Raw genomic sequence first — 13285 nt, forward strand, 5'->3', positions numbered from 1 at the left:
ACTCACTGGGGTACCATACACTAACTCGGAGGCTGTACATGCAATGTCTTGTTTGAAAGTGTTTCGAAGGCTTAGCATGACCAGAGGTAGGGCTTCAACCCACGATACTGTGTCCGCGGCGATGAGAGCAGCCTTGAGCGTTCGGTGGAAACGTTCAATACATCCGTTTGATTGTGGGTGGTAGGCAGTGGTTTTAATATGTTGTACACCTAGCAATCCATTGAGCTGGCGAAACAACTGGCTCTCAAATTGCCTACCTCGGTCCGTTGTTATGGTTGCTGGCACGCCAAACCGGGATATCCATCCCTCAAGGAGCTTCTGCGCGACGACTTCGGTTGTAATCTCCGAGATAGGTATGGCCTCTGGCCATCTTGTGAAACGGTCGATGATTGTGAGCAGGTATCGAAAGTTCTGATTTGCTGGAAGTGGGCCAACGATGTCGACATGTATGTGTGCGAATCGATCGTCTGGCATTCCTAGAGGTGTCACAGGTGTAACAGTGTGACGTCCGATTTTGGCACGTTGACATTGGATGCACTCTCGTGACCACTGCTTGACTTGGCGATTCATGTTATGCCACACAAAACGTTCAGCAATCATTCGTAATGTAGCAGCATGCCCTGGGTGGGACTGCGTGTGGAACTTCAGGAAAACATCTCTTTGGAACACAGCTGGCACATAAACTCGTATACGACCATCTTGGACTGAACAATAAATAGGCCGCTGGCTATCTGGTAGAACTATGCGTTGAAGTTGTAAGGAACTGGCAGGATCGTTCAGGGTCTGTTGAAGACCCTCATCTGTAGTCTGAGCTTCGGATAGCCGGTCATAGTCAATAGTAATGGGTGTTGTGATAGCGTCTACTTCAGGTCGTGAGAGACAATCGGCAACGATATTGGCTGCGCCCTGTATATGTCGAATATCGGTCGAGAATTGGCCAATAAATTCTAGTTGACGTATCTGTCGTGGAGACTGCCGCTCATGTCGCTGTTGGAAGGCAAACGTTAAAGGCTTGTGATCAGTATAAATGGTAAATGGCATACCCTCAAGAAAATGGCGGAAGTGATGTATGCCACTGAATATGGCAAGCAACTCTCGGTCATAAGTGCTGTAGTTTCGCTCCGTCTTAGAAAGCTTTCGAGAGAAGAAAGCGATGGGCTGTAGGTGTTCACCTATAAGCTGTTGCAAAACACCGCCGATGGCAGCATCTGAGGCATCAACTGACATGTTCAATTGGGCATTTGGTGCTGGAAAGACCAATTCAGTCGACGCGGCCAAGAGTTCTTTTACCTTGGTGAAAGCTGTTGCAGCTGCTGGTGTTAATGTTAGTTCTTGCTGCTTTTTCTTTTGCTGAGACAATAACTCCGTTAGTGGCATTAGCTCATTGGCAGCATTAGGTAACCAACGTCTGTAGAAATTGAACATACCCATAAATCGTCGTAGCTGTCGATAGGTCGTAGGTTGTGGAAACTTACGAATCGCGCTAACTTTAGCCGGTAATGGACGAACGCCAGTTGGAGATACCGTGGCACCCAGGAAGTTTACTTCACGTTTACGGAATTTTGATTTATCCTTGTTTATTTGGAGTCCATTTGCTTCCAGAATCCGAAGTACTGATGCCAGGTGTTGCTCATGCTCAGTCTCAGTCTCCGAGGCAACCAAGATATCGTCAATGTATACATACACATATGAGCATTCTCGAAAAAGGTGATCGAGGTATCTCTGGAACGTCTGGGCAGCATTTCGCAAACCGAACGGCATTCGGAGGAACTCGTACAGCCCAAAGGGGGTTATTACAGCCGTCTTTTGGACATCCTTCGGGTGGACTGGAATTTGGTAAAAAGCACGTACCAAGTCGATGCAAGAGAAAATTTTCTTACCATGTAGCTGGTTAGCAAAATCCTGGATGTGCGGTATAGGGTAGCGATCTGGTTTCGTCATGGCATTTAAACGGCGGAAGTCTCCACAGGCACGCCATCGTCCATTGGACTTCTGAACTAAGTGAAGCGGACTGGCCCAAGATGACTTTGATGGTCGGATAATGCCTGCCTGCATCAGCTCGTTGAATTCTGCTCGTGCAGCTTGAAGACGGTCTGGTGGAAGTCTTCGTGGTTTAGAGAAAACTGGTGTACCTCGAGTCTCAATATAGTGCTGGACTCTTTCAGTACGTCAGAAAATCGGCTCCTAGTATGGGTGTGGTGACATCTGCGACTACAAATGTCCATGTTACAGGTTGGCCTAGACCAAGGTTTAGTGTGAGCTGTTTCTGACCATATGTTTGGATGCACGATCCGGTGGCAGAATACAGGCGAACAGTGCTGGGCTGAGTCGCAGTGCAGATTTTACGTGGAAGCACACTTAGGTCTGCCCCTGTATCAATAAGAAATTGAAGTTGGAGAGCACTATCGGTAATGAAGAGGCGGCGTGGTATGTGAGGGGCTGCGGTTGCCGCCATTACTGCGCCCTTTGATCGTTTTTTGTAAAATTGCAGGGTGGTCTACATTTCTTTGCTTGTGCACCAAATCTTCGATGGTAGTAACACTGTTCGTCTGATGATGACTTGGTACTCTTGGTCATTTGAATATGTTGCCCTTCTTCAGCTACAGTTAATCTGTTGGATAAAGCATTCACTTGGTCACTCAATGCAGCCACTGTTTTGTCTAAGGTAGAGCTTTCGGTAACAACCATGACTGGAAAACTGGAACACCGTAGGTACGTATCGGCTTTCTTAGCAAGTTGTTCTAGGTCTCCATCAAGAATAGATATAACGCTTCGAACTGAAGGTGGTAGGCGGTCCAACCAAAAATTTTTGAGAACTTGCGTACTAATGCTATCCATGGCCAAAGCTTGCATTCGATGGAGTAGTTGAGTGGGTTTTAGGTCACCCAGAGTGAGTTCCATCAACTTGTGGATCTTTTCATCTGAGCTGGTGCCATACCTGTCGAGAAGTCGAGTTTTCAGTTGTATATAGGCATTGCCAGCAGTGGGATTCTTTACCATGTCTGCTACTTCTATAAGTACTTCACTGTTTAAACTAGCAACAGTATGGTCGAATTTACAGTTGTCAGTTGTGATTTTGGCTTGTCGAAACTGCGCTTCTAGCCGGAGAAACCATAGTTCTGGTTCAGTGCGCCAAAACTCTGGCGCTTTAATGCCTACCCGTGCAATTAATGAGTGATTATCGCCTTCGCACGGTGTAATATTCATATTGTTTGGCATTGTTTGGTCGGTGTTTGTCATAGTTGTGTATAAATCGTTGTACTTACAGTTTTTTTCTCTCGGGGTCACCAATGTGGCCTGTTTGCGGGAAGCAAAGTAGTCGGGGCACACTTTAAACTGTTTTATTGATTTATTAGCAATAAACTACATACTAAAAACAAGTAAGAAAACTGTAAGAGTTCTTTTCGTTGTCACCTCGTCGTGTCATCGTGTTCTGACAGCCATCAGCTGCTCTCATCTCCTCTTCTTTTCTCCGTCGACGTTCCCTCACTTCAATAGCACAGTCAACCCATGTGTGGCTGGAGGTTAACTGTCAATCTGCCACAAACTACTAATTTAGCGACCTAACCTCAAACGCCATTACCGGACTACTGATAAAAACAATGTGATCTTGCGCACTTACGACGATTAAGATTATTTGTTTTGTACATTAAAAATAGGGCACGTAGTTCATTTGGCACATACTGTGTTTCTAGAACGAAAATATAAAAAATTAATTTCTTTATCTTTACGTTTATTTCACAGCTAGGTATATGGAAAAATCTGTTAAAATACTATGGAAAAGCGACAATATCAACACATTTTGTCAAAATAATCACATTTACTTCATCATCACATTATAGTTTTGTGTTTCAATTTCGAAAAATCATTGCTAAGTCTGCTCTTAGTAGAATGTAGAATCTTGTACATTTTTAATGATGATCAATTATAAAATATTTTTAATATAACGACATATATATTTTAAATATAATAATAACACAGTCATTATTATCTTTGAATTTAATTCGGCTTCTCTAATTAAACTTTTTCATAAGTTTGTATCTTGGATCGTACTAATATCAATATCCTACACAGATATGTCTTGCTTAAGCATCTCACATACTCCTTCCAGGAATGTACAAGTCAGCAACTCTACGTATTAAATTCGTATCTCGCCGTTGAACATGCTCTAACCATTTGAAATTAATGTTTTCTCATTTTGCATAAATTGGTGCCATCTCATTCTTAATTTGATCCTTTTTTGACTTTTCACTACAATTGACTCATCCATCTAAACATTCTCATTTCCGCTACATGATTCGTTTTATTTTCCTTCTTTTAAATTGACCAAGATTCAGTTCCATACATCATAGGAGGTTATGGAAATTTCATATAATTTTCCGTTCGATTTCATCGTTTCTGTCACAGAATACCTCACTCACCTCCTCGTTTATTTATCAATTTCATCCATCTTTAACTCTACGGTATGTACATCTATCTACTTCCCCATTCACAATACATAGAAAATAAAAGCAATAATTTTTAAATGTTTAATAGATCCAAAAATGAATGTTCAAAGAATGTGACGTAGTTCACAATATTGTTAAAGTGAAGTTTAAATATACAATAGGTGGTGAATTATTGGAAGGCAAATATCAAATTTATAAACTTTTAACGAGCAAATATATTTTAACCTTGCAGATCACACCTTGTGAGACTTTGCTGGACAATTTGTTTAATAAAAAAAATGTTATGAATAATCGTTTTTTAAAAGAATAATCTGTTAATAGTTTTATTCAACTTTCAATATTTATTGAATATTTCAATTAAAGCAATAGTGAATTTTGTACTCAGAGATATGTCGGTTGGTTTAAAGACATATTAGAAAAACAAATTTTGGACATTGAACACAAACTAAATCGAAAGACAATACTGAATGAGTAAAGAATTAAATTTACTATACCGCATGGTATAGTAAACTGTGTGTTAACTGTGTCTCTGCCATCTCTAGGACAATAAGAAAAAGGGGCTAACTGTTTTCGAGATTCGAGACTGTGTTTTTCCTTAGTAAATGTTTCATATTTATTGACGAAAGTACTACTAAATATAAAAATCAGAAAGCTTCTAACTATTCTAGCAAGAGGCACTCAAAAATTACAAATGTGGTAGGTTCGTGGGATGGATAAATTTTTGGTTTACAATGTCAAATCTCATTTATATTCCTAAAACATTTTCTTTCTTTCTGTCTTGACTGGGTACATAAAAAAATCATATTACACAGGACAGTTTTCGGTAAAACACAATATGTTAAGCATGTTTCGACGGTACTAATTTGAACTTTTGTTCGAATCGATATAAATACCGTGTCAGTGGCACATAGATTTAGATGAGCGCGTTAAGACTATTCGATCGTATATCGCACTCGAAAATTTTACTGAATACGTCCAAATTTACATTCGATTTCGTCATTGCAAACCGTGTGCCGTGACGTGATATAAAATTCGAATCGAACGTCAGTGGCGCTTTGATCTAGGTATGCTTCTTCACACGATTCTAATTTTTTCGAACTAGTCGACTACCAAAAAATCGGAGGTACATAATTTTTTATCTTAACTGTCGGTTTGATTATTTCTTTTACTCACAGGAAGTAGTTATCTACTGTTGTTACAATTAATGTAACATGCTTTATTTATCGTCAAATTCAATTTCATTGCCTAAAAATATTTCCAATTTATTTTGATATAGATATTCCATTTTCACGGGAGCAGTAGCTACGTCCAATTTTCGTCGATATAAATTGACAACTATTTTAATTTTCGAATCGAGTTTTGTTAGAACCATTAAGGCGTTGGTAAGTATCTATTGTTTGTAAGTTCTTTTTATGATGATCATGAGTTCTGTTTTTGTCTTGTAGAAAAACGCAGCTAGGTCCGGGACGGATATTTTTCCTGTAGGCGTTTAAGTTGCCTTGATTATTTTTTGGAATTTCACCTGCTACCGGTAACAAGGAAGCGGAGAATTTGCGACTTTTGAAAAGATTTTTTTAATGGTGATTTCTGGTATCCCTATATTTAGGCTGTTTCTGATTTGATTTGGGGTGATTCCGAAAATTGAATATTTTTAATGGTTTAGAGCAAATTATTCTGGTACTAAAGACCTTTCATATGGTTGTATACTACCTATGTACGGCTGGGAACATGGAAGAATCTAACTAAGTTAAGTACAGCATTAACGTATTTAAATTCTTTTTAAAAGTCCCACTTTTTTTTTACAACAATATACAAGGTATATTGTTTTCTTTTTATAACACAACATTTAGTTTACCCCAGGATATATTTTGTTCAAGGGTGATCCATTAACCATAAATACTCTTTTTTTTGTGTCCTAAGATCGAGTACTTTGTTAAATACCTGGAGGTATTCACAGGCTAATACATGAATATCTGGCGCCCATAAAGAATATTTATTGGTTGTTGGATTCCTTTTTGAACCCCTGAAAGGAAGAAGCAATTTCCCTAAGAGAATACTCCCATAGAAGATTAAGGGTTCTCAATAAATTTAATTGTTATTAGCTGGAGTGTCGAGTTTGAGTAAAGCTTTGAGTATTATCCTAATGATCACTGTTAAAGAGGGTAAAGTTTATATTTTTACCGTAACACTGTTTCCGGCGTAATGTAGTAGGTAAGATGGTAAAAGTAGACGTGTACATTTTTGTTCCCAAAACTTTTCTTTTCATCGTTTTCGGCGTTTTAAGGCGCTGGGCTAAAGATAAAATAAATTATCGTATCGTACATACCGTCTGAATGGGCTGTCTCGATTCGATTAAAATATCGTATCTTGTATGCCGTCTGAATGGGCAATTAAGCAGCTGTGTTTACAAAACATACTTGACGCGATGAGTGATATTCTACCGAGAGTTGCGACGATCACAGGTTTAACATAATAGGACATAATGGGCTACTATCTAACTTAGTAACTTTTATATAAACGCCTGTTAATAAATTGTATATCTACAATTAAAACGTCAATACAAATTTAATAAGTAATCTTCTAGAAAATTCGTGCAAACTGTGAAAACTATTTTAGACCATCAATAATTTTTAAATTTAAAATAGATTTTGTATTTTGTAACATCGTTAAAATAATTTACAGTATTCACTTTAGCTTAATATATTGAAAATATTTTATACATATAATTAAAAAAGTCGATAATTATTTACATTTATAAAGTACCTCATATTTTTATATTCCTATGTATATAAAAAGGAAACTAGCTGGCACCGAACCTATTCAACCTGTTTGTTGAATATGTGATAAGACAGTTGAATGTAGGAAAAGCTAATCTCCTAATACATAAATCAATACAGATTGCCGCCTATGCCGATGACATCAGCATTGTCTTGCAAAACGGAAGAGGTGGCAGAAATATATTCACAATTGAAAACAGGTGCAAAAGAGACCGTACTAGAAATAAATATTCAAAAGACAAGTTAACACATGCACGAGCTAGGGGAACAAATATTAATTTAATATTTTGGCATGGTGGTCGTATTAGTCGTTTTTCAGAAAACCATTTTAGTCTTATTTGTAGATTCGAGCTGTCGTAGTTGACGGGCAGAGTTTTAAACCACTTTTAACACTTTTGTATTTATACGTAGTAGCGAATCATATTTACTTTGGCGGTGCTGATGGAACAGTTGGATCTGTAGAAAAACCTCCTTTCATACTATCTTGATAAGATGGCGGAGGTGGCTCTGACGCACCATCTAAAAATATCAACTTAAATATCGAAAAACATTTATTGCAAAATACCCACCATCTATCATTTCAAAACTATCTTTTTCTGCCATTTGTGCTTTTGAAGGGGCAGATGGAGCACCGTCTTCTCTTGGAGCACTTGCCCCACTAGAGGAAGCTCCTCCTGGTGGAATAGGCATTGGCATTCCTTTCTCTGGATAGGGAGCTCTACTAAAACCAGCCCCGTTGAGGACAGGAAAACCTGAAGCAGGGCCCGTTGGATATGGAGGAGCTTTCTCGCCTTCTGGAGGGTAGGGAGGAGGATTAGACGATGGATCATACATTTCACGTGACGGGAATGCTCCTTAAAATAAAAATGATGATTTCTGATCTATAGAAAGTGTCTTAGAAAAACTATTATCAAATACACTCGTCACAAAAAGTATCACATAATTTTTTAAATTTTAAAAGAAAATGTTTAAAAATATCAATTTTTTTTCAAAATATTTTAATATAGTGTATGATTCAGATGTATGAGCACTAACATGTCAATAACATTACAACATTCTTCTTCTCATGGCGCCGTCTCCTTTCAAAGGTTGGCGATCCAAATGGCAATTGTAGTTTTGGAAACTGCTGCGCGAAAGATTTCTGCGGATGAGCGGTCGAACCATCTCCTCAGGTCTTTCAATCACGAGTTCTGGCGTCTTCCTACTGATTTTTGCCCTGTACTTTTCCTTCCAGTATACCTTGAAGTAATTCATATCTTTCGCCTCTCAAAACATGACCCAAGTATTGCATTTTCCTCTCTTTGATTATTCTTAGTAATTCTTTTTGTTTACACATGCGACGAAGTACCTCAACATTAGTAACTCTTTGTACCCATGAAATTCTCAACATTCGTCTGTATATATACATATCAAAGGCATCTATTCTTTTTTCTATTTCAGAGTACATTATCCAACTTTCACAGCCATACGGTAAGACAGAAAAAACGTAACATCTGATCATTCGGATTCTAAGCTGCAGACTAAGGTCTGATCTTGTAAAAAATGTTTTCATGCTCATGAATGCTTTCCTTGCTTATTCGATTCTTGATAGGATTTCTTTTTTTTTGGATTACACTGACTATTGATATTTGCTCCCAAATATTTTATGGAATTTACCTGTTCTATTATTTGACCCTTGGCATACACATGTACGTTTATCGGTGTCTTTGAAAATTCTAAAGTTTTAGTTTTGGAAACGTTTAGATGTAAACCGAACATTTCGCTGTGGTGAACTACCGCATTTATTATATTTTGTAGTTCTTGTGCGTTGCTTGCTATTAAGACGGTATAATCAGCATATCTGATGTTGTGTATGCTGATTCCGTTAATCTTAATTCTGCCTTAGACCTCGTCTAATGTTTCTCTGAATATAGACTCCGAATACAAATTAAACAGTAGCGGTAATAAGACGCAACCCTGTCTCACTCCTCGTCGGATTTGTACATCTTCGTATGTTGTGTGCTTTATTTCCATTGTTGCCGTGTAGTGACAGTATAGTTCTGAGATAATTCACAAGTCTTGTTCGTCAACTCCAGTTGTTCTCAGAATTTCGATCATCTTTTGAAACGTCAATAAACGTATTTTAATCTTTTGATGGTTAACGCAGTCAAATGCTTTTCGATAGCCAATAAAACATGCATATACATCTACATTCATGTCTTTGCATCGTTGCGTTAACACATTTAATCCGTAATGTTCCCAATCCGTTTCAAAATTCGAATTGAGTGTCACTCATCTGGAACTCGCACTTCATGTAAATTCGTGTATGGATAATTCTGAGAAAAGTTTTAAGGACATGGGACATCAAGCTTAATATTTGATAATCATCGCATTGTGAGGAATTCGATTTTTTTGGTAATGCTACGAATGTTAATTTTAGCCAGTCTGTTGGTATTTTACCTGTGTCATATATCTTATTGAATAGTTGTGTTATTAAGTCTAGGCTTTTACTTTCGTTATCTGCAATTAGTTTTAGTATTTCGACATTGATATTGTCTGGGCCGGTGGCTTTACCATCTTTCTGATATTTTACTGCGTGAATCACTTCTTCTTTGGTTATTTCTGGGCCTTTTTCATTTATTCAATTATCTGTGGATGATGGAGAACAAGGTCTATCGTCGTCAAAAAGAGTTTGTACGTATTCTTTCCATCTCTCTAGTTTGTCTTATGTACCCATAATTATTTCGTTATGATCATTTTCTAATATTGTTGCTTGTCTCTTTTTGTGTCTACCTGTCATTTGTTTTACTTTTTTATGAATATTAAAGGTGTCGTATTTTTCCTGAAGTTGTTCGATTTCTAGGCATTTTGTTGACATCCAGTTTTCTTTCGCCTCTCTGCACTTTTTTCTAATGATTTTGTTAATTCGCTTGTATTCTATTGGGCTTGTTTTATGTTTTCGTCTTACGTCCATGAAATCCATGATCTCTTGCGTTATCCATTCTTGTTTTTTGTTGTGTTTTATGAACCCGATGTCTTCTTCCTGTATCTTTGTTATTTTTGTTTTTAGAGCAGTCCATCTTACTTCAATGTCTGTACCAAGTTTTCGATGGTTTTTATTTCTTCCTCAAGCTTGATATTTATTTTTTTTTTCTGTTCAGGTTTCTTCAGTTGTGAGATGTCTATTTTTCTTTTCACTGTTTTCTTTTTGATTTTGAGAAATCTTCTTAATCTAAAATCCATTATAACTGGATTGTGATCGCTATGTATAACATTAAAATTATGTAATGTTATAGACATTTTGTCGAAGAAAAAAACATAAACAAAAATGAAATACAATATTGGGACGTTTTATTTTTATCATTGGAGTTTTAGAATTTTTTGTGTGCAGTACATTAGTTTTTCTTCCCATTTGGAAGTATTTGTCTAAAAAATAAGTACTATGACGCCAGAACAAGCAGTCCAAATTGTAGTCTTAATTGTAAAAGAATGGTACAAGCACTAAGTTGCAATTTATGAGAATCAATCAATCCAGCGTTTTAAAAAAGTTTAGATAAACTGTAGATTAACATAACATCAACTTTGCAGACGTCCGTTATTTACATCCAGGCAATTGTAAAATTGTCTCTCCGTCCATTATGTTCGCATGTGTTAATTTCGTTAAAAACCGATTAAAAAAAATTAATTCAGGAACAGAATGCACGTTACTGCTCAACTATTAGCCAGAGCTCACCATGTGGTTTATGTAAGATTCGATGTTAACTGATTGGCTTAATATTTTTACAGATAAGTCTAGATTCAATTTTGGGATTTGCTAGACATATTCTAGTTTAAAGACATAGGTAAGGGAGTTGTTCAGTGTAACCTGAGATAGTCAGAAATGATGAAACTAGTTAAATTATGTTATCAGAACACACCTGCTTTGAATGTCATAAAAAGTTAACAGTATTTTGTAGGGGATCCCCGACAGTGATCGGTGTATTAAGAGGGCTCCTCCGCTGCTAGACTAACAATGTAATGAAATAAGTCTTACGTGTAGATAGAAGATATAAGCATTACGTGGACATTAATAGATACTCTTAGAGTCAGAGATGCCAATACTATTTTCATGGAATTATTGTTAGTTTTAGCATTTTTGCCAGTAATTCTATGGTTTTGAATTTTACTCAAATAAATTGATGTTAAGCATTCCTGATTTTCCTTACCCTCAATTTCCATAAAGTTTTAGGAGATAATAATAAAAACTTTAGAACAAAATTCAATTATAGGATACTTTTTGTGAAATGTATTTTATTTTGTCATATATTTCTGCTTTTAAATGAAATTTAAATTTAGTATGATGCTTAATCCTATTAACTGCTATAGAATGTATTTCCTAAATATCTACCGTAAATGAAAAACATTTAAAAACCATAAAATATACATATAAGCAATTTATAATTACCTCCTGGTGCTTCATGCACTGGTATCATATTCACTTGAGAAGGTGGAAACTCATTTCCAATAAGTGGAATATGACCTAATTTTATATCGGCAGAAATATCCAAATTAGAGTGACATCCCGGTATTACTGCCTCAACCTACGGAATCACACATTTAAAAAACTAAAAAATTACTTTTATAAGGAATGTCTTACGTTTAGTACACACCACTGCTTAAAAAGATAACTTCCGGCGAAGTTTGGAATTATGGTATTATGTGGTATTTGGAAATCAAAGTTATATGTTCTTTGACCATGGGCTCCTACACCTGTAGCTGATGTAAGAGCTATCAGCTCATTGTCATATTTGTGAGAGGTTCTTGGACTGGTAGTTTTTGATTCTATCGTCTAAAAATAATAATACTACATTATAAAATCCAAATACATACAATAGCATTTATTTCTTTACGAATATATATATATATATATATATATATATATATATATATATATATATACAGGGTGGTCCTTAAGTAATTGTACAAAAAGAAACAGTAGATTCTACACTTTAAAATATTACGATTTAAGCCAAATTGCTGATATTAAGAAAGATACAGGGTGTTAAAGGGCAAATTTAAAATTTTATTTTTCGCTATAACTTTTATGTTTGTAAACATTTATGCATAAAAATGGGAATTTAGAACTGGGTACTTTTAAATATGAGAAATTATAATTTGATGCACACTTTGATGTAACTGATAGAGGACGCCACATATGCCACATATGTGGCATAACTTTTTTGCTCTTTGAGTTACCTGTGTTTGTGACATAAAATATTAAAGATACATTATTTTATCAAAAAAAGGTATACCTGTTAATAACTTCAAAACTCAACAGTTTTCGAGATAATCGCATTTTACAAATCAGCTGCATAATTCTGATTTAAGGCAATTACTCCAGGCAACGAAGGAAAAATAGACAAACACATTAATAAATCTAAATTTTGGTATAAAATACCTTTAACTAAAGTTAATAGTTAACGAAATATAAAATAAAATAAAAATATCAGCAGAATAATTAATAATAGGATTTAACAAAAAACAGAATAATAGGATTTTCCATAAAACATTTTACGTTTTATGTTAAATTAAAGTCATAATCAAAACATTTTGTTTACAAACCAAATTAAGAAATAGTTAAACTAAATAACATAACTTTTTGTCAAAATAAGTGTTCGATATGTCCACCATTTTCTTTAATTCGTTTGTCAATATATTCTATAAAAGATCGTCTCATATTAAATAGCATCATTGGTTCTAAAGAAACTGCTGCAGTATTTATTTTTTCCCATAGTTGGTTGCGAATGTTAATGAGATTCTTATAGACACGTTGTTTTAATACGCCCCATACACCAAAATCAAGCAGACTAAATTCTGGGCTACGTGGTGGCTATAATGTATAATGGATGAATATATTTTGGATACATATCCAAATCTTATTGGCTCATTCATTGGTTACTTATATACACACATGGAATAACCTATCGATGACATTACTTATTTAGATGATTACTTTACAGCTTATGTTATAATTACATCTCGAACAAACGGACTAGAGACAAGAGAATATATATATAAGAAAAAAGAAGTACCTACTTGTGA

The 13285-nt window shown here is 35.8% G+C and overlaps 2 protein-coding genes across 3 annotated transcripts in view; both read right to left on the reverse strand.

Moving 5' to 3' along the window:
* Positions 1 to 2454: 2454 nt before the first annotated feature.
* On the reverse strand, positions 2455 to 3240 carry LOC140436014 (uncharacterized). Its single transcript, XM_072524724.1, has one exon. It carries the CDS (start codon positions 3238 to 3240, stop codon positions 2455 to 2457), a length of 786 nt encoding a protein of 261 aa, XP_072380825.1.
* Positions 3241 to 3528: 288 nt separating this feature from the next.
* The window catches only part of LOC140437207 (arrestin domain-containing protein 3-like), a 62560-nt gene continuing 52803 nt past the window's right edge, over positions 3529 to 13285 (reverse strand). Inside the window, exons 6-9 of one of the 2 annotated variants that reach the window (XM_072526574.1) lie at positions 11841 to 12032; positions 11649 to 11784; positions 7795 to 8079; positions 3529 to 7744 (exon numbers count right to left, since the gene is read on the reverse strand). In XM_072526574.1, coding sequence (XP_072382675.1) covers positions 7650 to 7744; positions 7795 to 8079; positions 11649 to 11784; positions 11841 to 12032 — 708 coding nt within the window. In that variant the 3' untranslated portion in view covers positions 3529 to 7649. The remainder of the gene's footprint in view (positions 7745 to 7794; positions 8080 to 11648; positions 11785 to 11840; positions 12033 to 13285) is intronic. The other variant, XM_072526573.1, reaches the window with a different exon arrangement.

This window comes from Diabrotica undecimpunctata, chromosome 3 (assembly GCF_040954645.1).
Source record: "Diabrotica undecimpunctata isolate CICGRU chromosome 3, icDiaUnde3, whole genome shotgun sequence".
In the NCBI taxonomy this organism is placed as follows: domain Eukaryota; kingdom Metazoa; phylum Arthropoda; class Insecta; order Coleoptera; family Chrysomelidae; genus Diabrotica; species Diabrotica undecimpunctata.